Source organism: Pseudophryne corroboree, chromosome 4 (genome assembly GCF_028390025.1).
Source record: "Pseudophryne corroboree isolate aPseCor3 chromosome 4, aPseCor3.hap2, whole genome shotgun sequence".
Taxonomy (NCBI): Eukaryota; Metazoa; Chordata; class Amphibia; order Anura; family Myobatrachidae; genus Pseudophryne; species Pseudophryne corroboree.
In genome coordinates, this window is record NC_086447.1 from 429,235,994 (window position 1) to 429,253,996 (window position 18,003).

An 18,003-nucleotide genomic window follows, 5' to 3' on the forward strand; every position below is an offset into this window, starting at 1 on the left:
CTCGCCAATGGACGGGTGATGCGGATTCCAAGAAACATATGGAAGTACTACCCTTCAAGGGTGATGTATTGTTTGGGGATGGGCTGACGGACCTGGTTACAACAGCCACAGCAGGTAAATCAAATGTTTTACCTTATATACCCCAACAGCAAAAGAAAGTAACACCCTATCAGATGCAGTCCTTTCGGTCGCACAAGTCCAAAAGAGGTCGGGGATCCTCTTTCCTCGCCAGAGGTAAGGGCAGAGGCAAGAGAGCACCTGCTTCGGCAGGTGCCCAGGAACCAAAGTCCTCCCCGGCTGCTCCAAAACCCACAGCATGACGCTGGGGCTCCCCTGAGGGAGTCCGCACCGGTGGGGGCACGTCTTCGACTTTTCAGTCAGGCCTGGGTCAGTTCGGACCTGAATCCCTGGGTGGTGGAAATAGTTTCCCAGGGTTACAAATTGGAATTCGAGGATGTGCCCCCGCGCCGATTTTTCAAATCGGCCCTACCAGCTTCCACATCGGAAAGGGATGTAGTGTTAGCTGCAATTCAAACGCTGTGTATACAGCAAGTGATAATCAAGGTTTCCCTGCACCAGCAGGGAAGAGGTTACTACTCAACCCTATTTGTGGTCCCGAAACCGGACGGTTCGGTCAGACCTATTTTGAATCTGAAATCCCTAAACCTGTACATAAAAAGATTCAAATTCAAAATGGAATCTCTCAGAGCGATAATAGCCAACATGGAGGAGGGGGAGTTTATGGTGTCTCTGGACATAAAGGATGCGTACCTTCATGTCCCCATATATGCCCCCCATCAGGAATACCTGAGATTCACTGTACAGGATTGTCATTACCAATTTCAGACGTTGCCGTTTGGACTCTCCACGGGCCCGAGGATTTTCACCAAGATAATGGCGGAAATGATGGTGGTCCTGCGCAAGCATGGAGTCACAATTATCCCATACTTGGACGATCTCCTGATAAAAGCGAGATCAAGGGAGAAATTGCTGAACAGTGTGGCGCTCTCGTTGAGAGTGCTCCAGCAACACGGTTGGATTCTAAATCTACTGAAGTCACAGTTGATTCCGACAACTCGACTACCGTTCCTAGGTATGATACTGAATACGGAACAAATGAAGGTCTTCCTCCCAATAGAGAAAGCCCAAGACATACAGAACATGGTCAGAGACCTGCTAAAACCGAAAAGGGTGTCCTTTCACCAATGCACTCGAGTTCTGGGGAAAATGGTGGCGGCCTACGAGGCCATTCCCTTCGGTAGGTTCCATGCAAGGACTTTTCAATGGGACCTTCTGGACAAGTGGTCCGGGTCCCATCTGCACTTACATCGGAAAATAACTCTGTCCCCAGGGACCAGAGTGTCCCTCCTGTGGTGGTTGCAAAGTGCTCACCTCCTGGAGGGTCGCAGGTTCGGAATTCAGGATTGGATCCTGGTTACCACGGACGCGAGCCTCCGAGGATGGGGAGCGGTCACACAGGGAAAACATTTTCAGGGTCTTTGGTCAGACCAGGAGTCCTGTCTACACATCAATGTGTTGGAACTCAGAGCCATTTAGAACGGCCTTCGACAAGCAGAGAGTTTTCTTCTAAACCTACCGGTTCTGATTCAATCAGACAATGTCACAGCAGTGGCTCATGTGAACCGCCAAGGCGGGACAAAAAGCAGAGTCGCGATGGCGGAAGCCACAAGGATCCTTCGCTGGGCGGAAAATCATGTAAGTGCTCTGTCAGCTGTCTTCATTCCGGGAGTGGACAACTGGGAAGCAGACTTCCTCAGCAGACACGATCGCCATCCAGGAGAGTGGGGACTTCATCAAGAAGTCTTTGCAGAAGTAACACGCCTCAACAAAAAACCAGAGGTACTGCGCCAGGTCTCGGGACCCTCAGGCAATAGCAGTGGACGCTCCGGTAACACCGTGGGTGTTCAAATCGGTCTACGTGTTTCCTCCTCTTCCTGTCATCACAAAAGTGTTGAGGATCATAAGACGAAGAAGAGTACGAACGATACTCATTGTCCCAGACTGGCCTCGAAGGGCCTGGTACTCGGATCTACAAGAGATGCTCACAGGAGATCCCTGGCCTCTTCCTTTGAGGGAAGACCTGTTGCAGCAGGGGCCCTGTGTATTTCAAGACTTACCGCAGCTACGTTTGACGGCATGGCGGTTGAATGCCGAATCCTAGCGAAAAAGGGGATTCCGGAAGAGGTCATCCCTACGTTAATAAAGGCTAGGAAGGAGGTGACGATAAAACATTATCACCGTATCTGGCGAAAGTATGTGTCTTGGTGTGAGACCAAGAATGCACCTACGGAAGATTTTCATCTGGGTCGTCTTCTCCACTTCCTACAGACAGGAGTGGATATGGGCCTGAAATTAGGCTCTGTTAAGGTACAGATTTCGGCCCTCTCGATTTTCTTTCAGAAGGAATTGGCTTCTCTTCCAGAAGTCCAGACGTTTGTAAAGGGAGTGCTGCACATCCAGACCCCTTTTGTGCCTCCAGTGGCACCATGGGACCTGAACGTGGTGTTACAGTTCCTAAAATCACACTGGTTTGAACCGCTTAACAAGGTTGAGTTGAAATTTCTTACCTGGAAGGTGGTCATGTTGTTGGCCTTAGCATCAGCAAGGCGAGTGTCAGAATTGGCGGCTTAGTCACAGAAGAGCCCCTACTTGATTTTTCATGTGGATCGAGCTGAATTGAGGACACGTCCGCAATTTTTGCCTAAAGTGGTTTCTTCGTTCCATATGAATCAACCTATTGTGGTGCCTGTGGCTACAAGTGACCTGGAGGATTCCAGATCCCTGGACGTAGTCAGGGCCTTAAAAATTTATGTAGCCAGGACGGCTAGAATTAGGAAAACAGAGGCTCTGTTTATCCTGTATTTGGCCAATAAGATTGGCGCTCCTGCTTCGAAGCAGACTATTGCTTGCTGGATCTGTAATATGGTTAAGCAGGCTCACTCTACGGCTGGATTGCCGGTACCAAATTCGGTTAAGGCCCATTCCACTAGGAATGTGGGCTCTTCTTGGGCGGCTGCCCGAGGCGTCTCGGCTTTACAACTTTGCCGAGCGGCGACTTGGTCGGGGTCAAACACTTTTGCTAAATTCTACAAGTTTGATACCCTGGCTGATGAGGACCTAGCGTTTGCTCAGTCGGTGCTGCAGAGTCATACGCAATCTCCCGCCCGATTGGATGCTTTGGTATAAACCCCATGGTCCTTACGGAGTCCCCAGCATCCTCTAGGACGTAAGAGAAAATAAGATTTTAAACCTACCGGTAAATCTATTTCTCCTAGTCCGTAGAGGATGCTGGGCGCCCGTCCCAGTGCGGAAACTCTGCAAGACTTGTATATAGTTGTTGCTTACATAAGGGTTATGTTACAGTTGACATCGGTCTTGGACCGTTACTGTAGTTTGTTTATACTGTTAACTGGTTATGTATGTTCCAGGTTACATGGTATGATTGGTGTGGGCTGGTATGAATCTTGCCCTTGGATTGCTAAGTCCTGCCTTGTATTGTCCATCTCCTCTGGGCACAGTTCTCTAACGGAGGTCTGGAGGAGGGGCATAGAGGGAGGAGCCAGTGCACACCCATAGTCAAAGTTCTTTTTAGGTGCCCTATCTTCTGCGGAGCCTGTCTATACCCCATGGTCCTTACGGAGTCCCCAGCATCCTCTACAGACTAGGAGAAATAGATATACCGGTAGGTTTAAAATCTTATTTTACCTCACTCTGACCACCTAGTGGATATACGTCAGGAACCCTGGGAAAACCCGGGTACGAAGTTTGTGCCTCAAAAGAAGATGCTGGCTCGCTATCCCCTCGCGCCAGAGCGGTCTAAAAATTGGGAAACTCCTCCTCCAGTGGACTCGCATGTGGCTAGGATGGTGGTTTCCTCAGCTCTACCTGTCACTACCGTCACGTCTCTAAAAGAGCCTACGGATAAACGTGTGGAGGGTTGTCTGAAAGCGATTTACACCCTCACGGGTGCTGCACAAAGGCCCGCTATCGCAGCTACATGGGCTGCAGAGGCTATTGAAGCATGGGCCTTGGAGTTAGAAGCTGAAATCTCTTCTGACCATGCTAGACAATGCTTGTCATATATTGTCACAGCTTCTCAATATATTAAAGAGGCGGCTTCTGATGCCAGTATCCTAGCAGCCAAGGCCTCTACTACATCAGTCCTGGCTCGCCGGATATTGTGGCTGAGATCCTGGTCTGTGGATCTGGACTCTAGAAAAACCCTGGAGGTACTCCCTTTCAGGGGAGATATTCTGTTTGGGGAGGACTTAAATAAGATAGTGGCTGACTTGGCTACTGCCAAAACTGCCTGTCTGCCTAATACCGCTCCTTCTTTGTCGAAGGCTAAAGGTACGTCCTTTCGCCCCTTTCATCCTTCAGGTAAAGCAAAAGGTCAGGCGTACCATAAGCAGGCCCGCACTTCCAAACCTGGTAAGCCGAAGCCCAAAAGAGCCTGGGCTGTCCGTCAGCCAGCTGCCAAGACTGATAAGCCTGCCGCATGACGGGGCGGGCCTCCTCCTGGGGGATCCCAGGGTGGGGGGCCTGCTTCTAGGGTATACCCAGGAATGGTTGAAGACCACTTCAGATGCCTGGGTACGGGAAGTCGTCACTCGAGGTTACGCCATAGCCTTCAAAAACCGACCCCCTCATCGATTTTGCCAGACAGCCGTCCCTTTGGACCAGACAAAGGCAAAAACTCTACACTCGGTGGTACGGAACCTCCTGGATACAGGAGTCGTAGTACAGGTGGCTCTTGCTCAGAGGGGCCGGGGGTACTATTCTCCGCTGTTTCTAGTCCCGAAACCGAATGGGTCCTCCCGGCCTATTCTCAACCTCAAGGCATTGAACAGGTTTGTGAAGGTTTCCAAGTTCCGTATGGATACCCTTCGCTCTGTAGTTCTGGCCTTGGAACCTGGGGACTACATGGTCTCCCTGGACATACAGGATGTTTACCTGCATATTCCTATAGCAGTGTCACATCGGCAATACCTGAGGTTCGCTCTTGGCAACCTACATTACCAGTTTCGGGCGTTACCTTTTGGTTTAACAACGGCTCCGCGAGTCTTCACCAAAGTCATGGCGGTGATGACGGTGGTACTCCGCCGTCAAGGGGTCAGGATACTGCCGTATCTGGACGACTTGTTAATCCTGGCAAATTCCCCACATCTTTTCCTACGTCATCTGGATATGACGGTCCGGTTTCTACAAGCCCACGGGTGGCTCATCAACTGGAAGAAATCCTCCCTGGTCCCTGCTCAGAGCATGGTGCACCTGGGAGTGTTGTTGGGCACTCACAACCAGAGGTTGTTCTTGTCTCAGGAGAAAGTCCTGAAGCTTCAGGACAGGATTCGTTGCTTCCTTTCTCGTCCGCAAGTGTCGATACATTCGGCAATGCAGGTGCTGGGCCTAATGGTATCAGCATTCGACATGGTGGAGTATGCTCCATTACATTCTCGCCCCCTCCAGAGGCTGATTCTAGCCAAGTGGGACGGCCTGCCTCACCGGATCAGATCTCAAATGATCTTATTGACTCCAGAGGTCCGTCTGTCGCTACACTGGTGGCCCTGGGAACAACAATTGTGCAGGGGTCGTCCCTTTTGGATATCCAACTGGGTCCTGTTGACGACAGATGCCAGTCTAAGAGGTTGGAGCGCGGTGCTGGAGCAACACTCCCTTCAGGGTCGGTGGACCAAGGAGGAATCTCTCCTCTCGATCAACATTCTGGAATTGCGGGCGGTCTTCAATGCGTTGAACCTGGCCCAGCATTTAATTCAGAACCGTCCTGTTCAAGTACAGTCGGACAACGCCACCACAGTGGCTTACATAAATTATCAAGGCGGCACTCGAAGCCGTTTGGCAATGAAGGAAGTCTCACGGATTCTACGTTGGGCGGAACGCCATCTACCGTCCATATCAGCAATATTCATTCCGGGGGTCCTGAATTGGGAAGCAGACTTTCTCAGTCGTCAGGACGTGCATGCCGGCGAGTGGGGCCTCCATCCAGAAGTGTTTCAACTCCTCGTGGAAAAGTGGGGTCTTCCAGACGTGTATCTGATGGCGTCTTGACACAATCACAAGGTTCCGGTCTTCGGAGCAAGGACAAGGGATCCTCAAGCGGCATTCGTGAATGCGCTGGCGGTGCCGTGGAGGTTTCGGCTGCCGTATGTGTTCCCTCTGGTGTCACTCCTGCCCCGGGTAATTCGGAAGTTCAAGCAAGAAAAAGGAAATCTGCTTCTCATAGCTCCGGCGTGGCCCAGATGGCACTGGTTCTCAGACCTTCAGGGTCTATCGTCAGAGCGTCCAATTCTACTTCCTCAACGCCCAGACCTCCTCGTTCAGGGCCCCTGTGTCTACCAGGACCTAGCCCGGCTGTCTTTGACGGCGTGGCTCTTGAAGCTTCCGTCTTGAGGGCTAAGGGTTTTTCTGAAGAGGTCATTAAAAGTTTTGTTTGGATTTCACAAACGTGGCTGGCCTGCTCACAAGCAGACCCTGGCCAGATGGATTAGAATGGCGATTGCACATGCTTACGTGAAGGCTGGTCTCTCTGCTCCTGTTCACATTAAGGCCCATTCTACTCGGCCTGTTGGACCTTCTTGGGCGGCCCAACGTGGTGCGACCCTTGAACAATTGTGCAAGGCGGCTACGTGGTCTTCCGGGAACACGTTCATAAGGTTCTATGCCTTCGATACTGCCGCTTCCCAGGATGCTTCCTTCGGATGCCGGGTTCTTGTGCCCGCTACAGTGCGTCCCCTCCCATAAGGAACTGCTTTAGGACATCCCCATTGTCCAATCCTTGTGGAGCCCAGTGTACCCCGCAGCAGAAAACGAGTTTTATGGTAAGAACGTACCTTTGTTAAAACTCTTTCTGCGAGGTACACTGGGCTCCACAAGGCGCCCACCCTGACGCACTTAGCTTCTTTGGGTTGGTATGGCATTAGCCGCTGACACTTCTCTTGTCGTGAGAGTGTGGTGTATGTGGCTACTAACTGTTGTCGTCTCTTTTCCTGCTACTGCATTGGGCTGGTTAACTAAAAACTGAGCTCCTGTTCAGGGAGGCGGGGTGATATAGGAGGCTGCGCTGTGCATTCTGGGAACAGTCAAAGCTTTGAGCCTGTTGGTGCCTCGGATCAAGATCCTATTCTACACCCCATTGTCCAATCCTTGTGGAGCCAGTGTACCTCGCAGAAAGAGTTTTAACAAAGGTAAGTTCTTACCATAAAACTCGTTTTATGATTTTGACTATATAGTCAAAATTGTAGGTTCCATCGCACCATGTGTATGCACCTTAAAAACCATCAGCATTATCTGTTGGTATAACAGTTCTTTTTATCATATTATATATGTTTGTTTTGGGGTTTTTTTATTAGTTTTTTTAGCATGGTACTTCAAGTCTTTTCACTGATTAGTCCTTATCATGTATTTTAGTATCTGTAGTCCACACAGCCTGGGGAGGGATTGGTAAGTGCTGTGCCTACATGAGTGGGTGAAACATACAAAGAAAAAGCATAGTGCTAGGATGAAGGAGCCAATTTATGGCCATCAACACCTTTGTACTTCGATGGGATGTGATAAAATCGTCCAAATCCTCAATGTGATAATTGATTACATAACATGGTTGTATCAATTATCGCATGCAGGGACAGAGCTTGCGAGAAGCTCTGTCCCTGCGGTGCCACTCCGAAGCCAAATCAGGGTATTTTTCATTTTAAAAAAAATACCCAGAGTAGGTGCTGCATATGCGTCGCTGCCAGGCACCACCTGCGACCCCACCCCCCCACCGCTGATCATACTCACCAGAGGCAGGGATCAGTGATCTGTGCTCCTGGAGAGCTGCTAGTCATCGGGGGTCCAGTGTTGTAAAGTGCATTGCAGCATCACTCTACTGCATCGGGGGTCACAGGAGCAGCAGCATGGAGCCCTGATGACTGGCAGTCCTCACCGGGGCACCGATCACCGTAGGGGAGAATGATTTACACTTAAATCTCTGATCAATTGTGTATCAGCGGGCAGAGAAAGCTGTACAGGATTCGCAGTGATCCCTGTGATTACGCTATCTGAATATGGCGGAATTATCACAGTGTTCACTGCAGTATTTTGACACACTTTTTTTTTTTTTTTTATAAATTTGCCTAGATCGCATTTCCCATTTATAAGTATGGGAAATGCAATCTGATCTGGTTACTAAAAAATTTTTTAATTAATTTAGAGCTGTTTTTCACAAAAACTGCTCCATAAGCCCTTTAATACATTCCTGTGATAATAAAATAATGTGAAAAGGAACACAGCTGCTTAGATTGGATCAGGTTATATCTATTATTCCTCCTTCTCCTAATTACCAATGTGAAGCAAGAAGCTACACCGACAAGATGTATTAACTGATGCGCTGTCTCTCACCCCCTGGCCGGCTCCTCTGGCGATGCGTGAGATATCTCTACTTGAGATATCCTGTGCAGCCCAGAGTCGGCAGTCTCCTCAGCCGGGGACAGCGCTGTCCGTGCCTGTGGTGTATGGGCAATGACACCTGCAGCTGTCAAAAAAGATAGCTGTAGCTGTCGGATCAGTCAGGGCCACTGACCGTTCATACATTGCCCGGCGTGTCTGCATGCTATTTTGTAGATATGCGCCCCTGTCGCTGAGCACACACAGCTGCAGTGATACAAGGGGTAGAAATTATATCAGTGCACAGAATTGTGCGCTGATACTACTTCTCCCCTGTAACGCTGTTTCTTCAATCTTCCCCAGAATGTCTAAGACCTTTCTAAGGTGGAGTCATGTAGTGTCATATTGATCAAGGTATATAATTATGTTATCAGTCCTTCTACTGAGAAGCATCAGTTCTCTGCTGTCCAGTCACCCTGACACAACATTGACATAGGGGGAAATATGGGAAAGAGGTGGCATGGTCAGTATAGCTCTTTAAGTGGATAAAGTACCAGCCAATCTGCTCCTAACTGTCATTTTTCAAACCCAGCCTGTGACGTGGCAGTTGGGCGCTGATTGGCTGGTACTGTATTTTCGTCCACTTTATCTCCATCTAAGGTTTAGTAAATAGACCTCGAGTTCTGGTGTGTAACAAATGTCATCCTGGTGAGTATCGAGTGTTGAAACTTGTTCAGCAGCTAATTGAGGATGTTTCCAAAGTTCTTGAACTGAGTGACCTTATGGACATATACCAGCATATCGGAAAGGCTAGGATTTCTCAATGCCACAAAACTGAAATAAGTACAGTAAGTCACTAAGGGGTCTATTTACTAATCTTTGGATGGAGATAAAGTGCCAGCCAACCAGCTCTTAGCAGTCATTTCTCATACGTCCTAGAGGATGCTGGGGAAGCTTCAAGAACCATGGGGTATAGACTGGATCCGCAGGAGACATGGGCACTTTAAGACTTTAAAAGGGGTGTGAACTGGCTCCTCCCTCTATGCCCCTCCTCCAGACTCCAGTTAGTTTCTGTGTCCAGTGAGACTGGATGCACACTGAGGAGCTCTCCAGAGTTTCTCAGAAAAAAGACTTTGTTAGGTTTATTATTTTCAGAGAGTCCTGCTGGCAACAGGCTCCCTGCATCGTGGGACTGAGGGGAGAGAAGCAGACCTACTTCTCTGAGTTCAAAGGCTCTGCTTCTTAGGCTACTGGACACCATTAGCTCCAGAGGGTCCGATCACTTGGTGCGCCTAGCTGCTCGTTCCCGAAGCCGCGCCGTCACCCCCCTTGCAGAGCCATGTATAAATGAAAGAAACCTGCGGTCACTTTTCCTCCCTCTCAGGAACTGAACACTCTCTTTGAAAAGGCTTGGGAAAATCCTGACAAGAAGGCACAGGTTCCCAAAAGAATTCCAGTGGCATATCCCTTTCCTTTTGGGTACAGGGAAAAGTGGGAGTCAACCCCCCACGGTGGATAAAGCTCTATCGCGTCTATCCAAAAAGGTGGCGCTTCCGTCTCCGGACACGGCAGCCCTAAAGGATCCTACGGATCACAAGCAGGAAAATACACTAAAATCCATTTGTCACTACGGGTTCGCTACTCTGGCCTGCCGTTGCTTCGGCATGGGTGAGTAGCACTATTGAAAAGTGGGTAGGTAACTTGTCATCTGAGTTTCCCTGGACAGGGATAGCGTGCTTTTGACCCTGGGTCATATCAGGGACGCTGCAGCATATTTAAAAGAAGCTGTAAGGGATATTGGCCTTTTGGGATCAAGGGCCAATGCCATGGGAGTCTCAGCTAGGCGAGCATTGTGGATTCATCAATGGAATGCTGATGTCAACTCTAAGAAGGCGATGGAGTCTTTACTGTTTAATGGTAGTGTCTAGTTTGATGACTGCCTCACTGACCTGGTATCTACGGCTACTGCGGGTAAGCCGTCATTTTTACCTTATGTTCCTGCACAACAGAAGAAAACGCCCCACTATCAGATGCAGTCCTTTCGGCCCAATAAATTCAAAAAGGACGAGGGTCCTTCCTTGCTGCGAGAGGAAGAGGACGGGGAGAGGTCACGGGCTGTGGCAAGTTCCCAAGAGCAGAAGTGCTCTCCGGCTTCTACCAAATCCACCGCATGACGCTGGGGCTCCTCTGCGGGAGTCCGCACCGGTGGGGGCACGTCCCAATCTCTTCAGTCAGGTCTGGGTACACTCGGATCTGGATCCTTGGATATTAGAAATAGTAACCCAAGGGTACAAATTAGAGTTTCAAGACGTGCCCCCTCACCGATTTTTCAAATCGGCCTTGCCAATTTCTCATCTAGAAAGGGAAGTAGTATGTGCGACGATACTAAAGCTGTGTCAAAATCAAGTCATTGTCACGGTACCCCCATCACAGCGGGGGGAGGGCTTTTATTCGAGTCTTTTCGTGGTCCCGAAGCCGGATGGCTCAGTCAGACCGATTCTGAACCTAAAATCCCTCAATTTCTTTCTGAAAAAGTTCAAATTCAAGATGGAATATCTCCGTGCAGTGATCTCCAGTCTGGAGGAGGGGGATTTTATGGTGTCGGTCGACATAAAGGATGCTTACTTACACGTTCCCATATATCCTCCACATCAGGCATACCTGAGGTTTGCGGTTCAGGATTGTCATTACCAATTTCAGACGCTGCCGTTTGGTCTGTCCACGGCACCACGGATTTTCACCAAGGTTATGGCCGTAATGATGATTCTCCTGCGCAAGCAGGGAATTACAATTATCCCGTACTTGGACGATCTCCTCATAAAGGCGAGGTCCAAGGAGCAATTGCTGAAGAATGTTGCGCTCTCACTGACGATTCTGCAACAACATGGGTGGCTCCTAAACTTGCCAAAATCACAGTTGGTTCCGACGACACGGCTGTCGTTCCTGGGTATGATTCTGGATACAGAATTAGAGGTTTTTTTCTTCCCGTGGAAAAGGCTCTGGAAATACAGAACATGGTAAAACAGATTCTGAAACCGGCAAAAGTGTCAGTTCTTCAACGCACTCTGTTGCTGGGAAAGATGGTGGCGGCCTACGAGGCCATTCCGTATGGCAGGTTCCATGCCAGGGTGTTTCAATGGGACCTGTTGGACAAGTGGTCCGGGTCTCACCTGTACATGCACCTGAAAATAATCCTATCTTCCAGGACCAGGATCTCCCTTCTGTGGTGGCTGCACAGTTCTCACCTTCTGGAGGGACACAGGTTCGGGATTCAGGATTGGATCCTGGTGACCACAGATGCAAGTCTCCGAGGCTAGGGAGCAGTCACACAAGGGAGAAACTTTCAGGGAAAATGGTCAAGCCAGGAAGCTTGTCTGCACATAAACATTCTGGAATTAAGGGCCATTACAACTGCATTCTGCAAGCGAAACATCTTCGCGGTCTGCCAGTCGTGATTCAGTCAGACAACATAACAGCAGTGGCGTACATAAACCGCCAGGGCAGAACAAAGAGCAGAGCGGCAATGGCCGAGGCCACGAAAGTTCTTCGCTGAGCGGAAAGACATGCATGCGCTCAGTCAGCAGTTTTCATTCCAGGTGTGGACAACTGGGAAGCAGACTTCCTCAGCAGACACGATCTCCATCCAGGAGAGTGGGGTCTTCATCAAGAGGTCTTTGCAGAAGTTTACAAGTCATTGGGGAATTCCTCAAATAGACATGATGGTGTCCCGCCTCAACAAGAAACTTCAGAGATATTGTTCCAGGTCGAGGGACCCTCAAGCGATAGCGGTGGACGCCCTAGTGACACCGTGGGTGTTTCCGTCGGTCTATGTGTTCCATCCACTTCCACTCATTCCAAAGGTGATAAAGATTATAAGAAGAACAAGGGTTCAGGCGATACTCATTGTTCCAGACTGGCCAAGGAGGGTCTGGTATCCAGATCTTCAGGAGTTACTCATGGAAGATCCCTGGCCGCTTCCTCTTTGGGAGGACCTGTTACAACAAGGTCTGTGCGTGTATCAGGACTTACCGCGGCGGCGTTTGACGGCATGGCGGTTGAACGCCAAATCCTAGCCAGAAAGGGTATTCCTTGTGAAGTTATTCCCACTCTTCTTCAGGCTAGAAAGGAAGTAATGGCAAAGCATTACCACCGTATTTGGAGAAAATATGTGTCTTGGTGTGAATCCAAGAAGGCTTCTACGGAAGAATTTCAGCTAGGGCGTTTGCTCCATTTTTTGCAAGCAGGTGTGGATGTGGGCCTGAAGTTAGGCTCTATTAAAGTACAAATTTAGGCCTTATCAATTTTCTTTCAGAAAGAATTGGCCTCCCTTCCAGAAGTTCAGACCTTCGTGAAAGGTGTGCTGCACATCCAACCTCCATTTGTGCCCCTGGTGGCACTGTGGGATCTTAATGTGGTATTGCAGTTCCTGCAATCTCCTTGGTTTGAACCTTTACGTAAGGTTGAGTGAAAATTCCTTACTTGGAAAGTAGTCATGTTGTTGGCCTTGGCATCCGTAAGGCGAGTTTTTGAGTTGGCGGCCTTGTCTCACAAAAGCCCCTATTTAATCTTCCATGCTGATAGAGAACTCCTCAGCAATTTCTGCCAAAAGTGGTTTCATCGTTTCATGTAAACCAGCCAATTGTGGTACCAGTGGCTACTGACGCCTTGGCGGAGTCGAGGTCTCTCGATGTGGTCAGAGCTTTGAAGATCTATGTCGCCAGGACGGCGCAGATTAAGAAAACAGAGGCTCTGTTTGTCCTGTGGGCTCCCAACAAAATTGGGGCTCCTGCTTCCAAGCAGACTATTGCGCGCTGGATCTAATACGATTCAGCAGGCTCATTCTACGGTAGGATTGCCGTTACCGAAATCAGTGAAAGCCCATTCTACCAGAAAGGTGGGCTCATCCTGGGCGGCTGCCCGAGGGGTCTCGGCATTACAGCTTTGCCGGGCTGCTACTTGGTCGGGTTCAAACACCTTTGTGAAGTTTTACAAGTTTGATACCCTGGCTGAGGAGGACCTCTTGTTTAGTCAATCGGTGCTGCAGAGTCATCCGCACTCTCCCGCCCATTCTAGAGCTTTGGTATAAACACCATGGTTCTTGAAGCTTCCCCAGCATCCTCTAGGACGTATGAGTAAATAGGATTTTAATACCTACCGGTAAATCCTTTTCTCTTAGTCCGTAGAGGATGCTGGGCGCCCGTCCCACTGTGGGCCGTATCTGCAGTTTGGTTTTGGTTACACTCATGTTGAGTTAAGTACAGTCAGTCTGTGGCTGATGTTGATCATGCCGTTGCATGCGTTGTTGTTGAATGCCATGTTGTACGGCGTGTTTGTGGTGTGAGCTGGTATGTATCTCACCTTAGTGTAAAAATTAAATAAATCCTTTTCCTCGAAATGTCTGTCTCCCTGGCCACAGTTCCTATAACTGGAGTCTGGAGGAGGGGCATAGAGGGAGGAGCCAGTTCACACCCCTTTTAAAGTCTTAAAGTGCCCATGTCTCCTGCGGATCCCATCTATACCCCATGGTTCTTGAAGCTTCCCCAGCATCCTCTACGAACTAAGAGAAAAGGATTTACTGGTAGGTATTAAAATCCTATTTTTTCAAACCCAGCTTGTGACATGGCAATTAGGAGGTAGTTGGCTGGCAATTAGGAGGTGATTGGCTGGTACTTTATCGCCATTCAAGGCTTGGTAAATAGACCCCTAGAACAGAAATATGTTTGGACAAGTCTATAGCTGTGTATTGTGACCAGGAGGAATATTTTTTTTCCATGTACAGTATGTGTCCTGTAGACAGAAAGTAGTGATGACCCAGGCATAAAATAGTGATTTCTTTTTTCATTACTTCTGCACTGGCACCAGCGGCGTGCTAGATGCCAGAGACCCATGAGAAACCAGCTTCCTTCCTGTAAGCATGGAGCTTCACATGCATGCCCACAACACTCCTTTTACACTCCCACAAGTCAGAGTGGTACTGTGCACTTGCATCATTGCTGCCTCCAAATGCCTAATTTCATTGAAATACAAATCTATGTGAGTTCTGTACGACTCCTAATAGGACGGAGATACGCGGAAAACCACATCTGTGCAGGCGCTGTATGCAGAAGCTCACTATTGGTGTCTGTGCACAGAAACCTGTCCGACTCAGGATCAGGCCCATCAGAGCCGGCCCTATCCAATATGATGCCCTAGGCAAGATTTGGCTGGTGCCCCCTAGCACCACCACTGGTTCCGCCTCTGACCTTGCACCTCTTTCCCAGCACCATCACCCCTCACCCATAGCAGTCCTTATTTTGGTGTTTGGACCCCCTATATTTTAAATAGGAACAGTTCGCACATTTGGTGCACAGCCCAAAAAGGGGTGTGTTTTTGCTGGCAAGGGGCATGACCACACAATAGTAACCCCAATTCCAATTACACCAAACAGTACTGCAACTTTATTCACATTTGATCATGCGATAGTGTCCATAGTTCATATTACATCCCACAGTAGTATCACTTTACCTTATAAACATTACTCCTCACAGAAGAGCCCCTTATTCACATTACATCACACTGAATTGCTCCTTATTCACATTACACCACACCTTATTGCTCTTTATTCACATTAGACGACACAGTAGTGCCCTTTCTATACGCAACGTCACATAGTAGAGCACCTTATACACATAATGCCACACATTAGTAATGCATTTATATACATAATTCCACACAGTAATGCCCCTTACACATGAGACACCTTATTAATGTCCTTATAAACATTATGTGCCTTACACATTATGACAACTTTATTAATGCCCTTTTACACATAATGTCTCTTACACATATGCTGCACATTATTAATGCCCTTATACACATAATGACATAGTGCCCCCTACACATTATTAGTGTCCCTATACACATAATGACACACATACAGTAGTACCCTGTTACATATATGCTGCACATTATTAATGCCCTTATACACATAATGACACACATAGTGCCCCTTACACATACAGTATGTTGCACATTATTAATGCATTTTTACATGACACACATAATGCTCCTTACACATATTCTGAACACTACTGCACAACCAACCCACTCACATGCACACAGCACTCGCACTGCTACTAACACTGTGACCTCTGCCTCTGCTTGGAAACAGATGTGTCCTCATAAATCTTGCCTCAATGCACACCTTTTTTTTATGAAAATTCATCTTATTTTCATTGCTATGTGGCTAGGATGAACATGCAGCTTCTGCTGATTAAAATGATATGCAGCATGCCTATATACTGTGTGAGACTGCAGCTGTATCTGCATATGAAATGCTACACACAGAATATAGGCATGCCACATATCATTTTAATCAGCAGAAGCTGCTGATGCCCCTAGGCATATCAAATGCCCTAGGCAATTGCCTAGTTTGCCTATACCTATGGCCGGCTCTGAGGCCCATAATCTCCGTACGCTCTTCTACAATTACTTTCCCTCTCACGCTTTCACCTGTTCTTTCTACTCTCGCACCACCCTCCGACCCCAGGCCAACATTTACTGTGTGACTGGATCGTACAGCCCACCAGCAAACTTTTTTACCTGCGTAATCTGGCTGAAACAGTTTGCAATATTTAGCACTTGTCTACGTGTATAAAATTGACAGCTGGGCCCACTTCTTTCTGCCTTTATTATCCAGTCTAGTTTTGTTCCCAATTGTAAAAGTGCAATGGAATGTTAGCGCTATATGAATAAATGTTTATAAACAATGACCTTTTTTGTTTTTGAATTTTTACACTTTTTGAAATAAAATCAGAGGAAAAAAAGTAGCTGCTATACATAGCAATTAATTTGTAGAGTGAAGTTTGTTTTCATATGGATCAGTTTTATATTTGGTTCTAACTATTGTTTTTCCTCCACAGGATGCAGAAATCTAGAAGTATTGTGTTCCAGAGATAAAGCACACAACTTTAGTTCAATATACCATCATCGTGTCATCCATGGTGGAATTAGGAGGCAGCCATGATAATTCTACATTGCCCCACACAGGGTTTCTGAAATTACAAGTATCTCATTACTAATGGGCACATTTGTATATAACCTGTTTTGCTGCAAACACCTCACACTTTATTTGAGCTGGTCTTCCGTCTGTAATGTCAGCAACATCCTGAACAATTCCACTTTTTCAGCCTTTTTTGGTACTTTGCCTAAAGGATTGTTACCGGCTTTAGGTCTAGATTAAGGTATCCTATCACCTTATGTGTATATGTGAGATGAACTTGCCATACTGCAAATTCATATACTAGTTCACTGTGGCTACCATAAACCACAAACTTGTAATAGTTTGAAAAATAATTTTCTCTTTCATTTATAGATTGTGCAATATTTTAGGAATTGAACCCAGATCACATGATTATATTTTTATATGAGCCATGTTGGCAAAAAAGATTCCCCCCCACCTCCTTTTTTTTTTTTTTTTATGCTTGTTTGTAAAACAGGGACCACATGTAGAACTTTCTTGTAATGTAAAAAGGATGTATGTACTAATAAAATTAAACTGCTTTGAGCCATAGCAATAAATCGTCAATCTAAGTCACATCATAGTCATGATAAAAGTCTATTGGTCATCGCGCAGCACAGTTGCATGTTCATAATAGATCATCCTTAAAGTCAATATTGTATATGTTTTTTGTTTTTTTCAATGTAACCCACCTTTCCAGTGATAGAGCGGTTATTCAACGAAAATATCCACTCTATTACCTCACTCTGTATGAGAAACTGCAAATGCTATATGACTGTAAATTATTATTTTTCAAGTAAACTTTTTCCTGCATTAGAGAGAACATTTGTGTGGAAATGATATTGCATTTATTTATTTTATTTATTTGCTTTAAAAATTTAATCAAAAGTTGTGTTTAAACCGCTCTTCTCCTTGCTATCCAGCTATGTGTTAATGTATATAAGTGTGATCCAGAAATCCTACTGCACCTGCTTATGGCAGGACACACAATTGCATGGCATGCAAAGTTATTTGGTAAAGTTTGCATAAGGCTACCTTTTAACTATGTCTTCTTTACCAAGATGGGTAGATGGTTTTTTTTAACTAGTTCCCATCTTTAAAGTGTGAGTGCTGCTGGTACAGTGATGTATAAATCCCGCTATTGGCAATGGAATACATGATCGGAGAGGGATGTCTAGGACGTTGACTGTAGAATGCTTGGAGGAGGAAACGGACTAACGAGGGCTGTGAATTGCATGGAGGATAATGGGGAAAGAGTATTTGGGGTAGGGGGAAGGGGGGAAAAAACACTTTTTTGTAAGTCTCTCTTGGATGGAGGAAAATATTTGCAAGCAGGGCCGTAACAAGGTGTGGGAGATCGCTGCCAACACCCAAGGAAGGCAGCATGGTCCTTTCCCCAACCACATCCTGGAAAGGCAGCCTGACACTCTTTATCATCTTCCTGGGTGACTGGAGAAGTGCCAAACTAGGGTGTAGGGTGCGTCTTTAGGTCACCACCACCACCCACCCTCCTACGATCACGTCACTTTGCATGCTGGGTGGCACCCAGCATCCGATAGAAGCGGTAACAGATTCTGCTACTCAACCTGAATCAGGTCCTAAAT

At 47.3% G+C, this 18,003-nt stretch overlaps 1 protein-coding gene across 1 annotated transcript in view; it reads left to right on the plus strand.

Annotated features, from left to right (window-relative positions):
- Positions 1-17,222, plus strand: part of SH3BGRL2 (SH3 domain binding glutamate rich protein like 2) — an 86,148-nt gene extending 68,926 nt beyond the window's left edge. The window contains exon 5 of the mRNA XM_063916868.1: positions 16,302-17,222. Within this exon, the coding sequence (XP_063772938.1) occupies positions 16,302-16,316 (15 nt within the window). The 3' untranslated portion in view covers positions 16,317-17,222. The remainder of the gene's footprint in view (positions 1-16,301) is intronic.
- Positions 17,223-18,003: the final 781 nt, after the last annotated feature.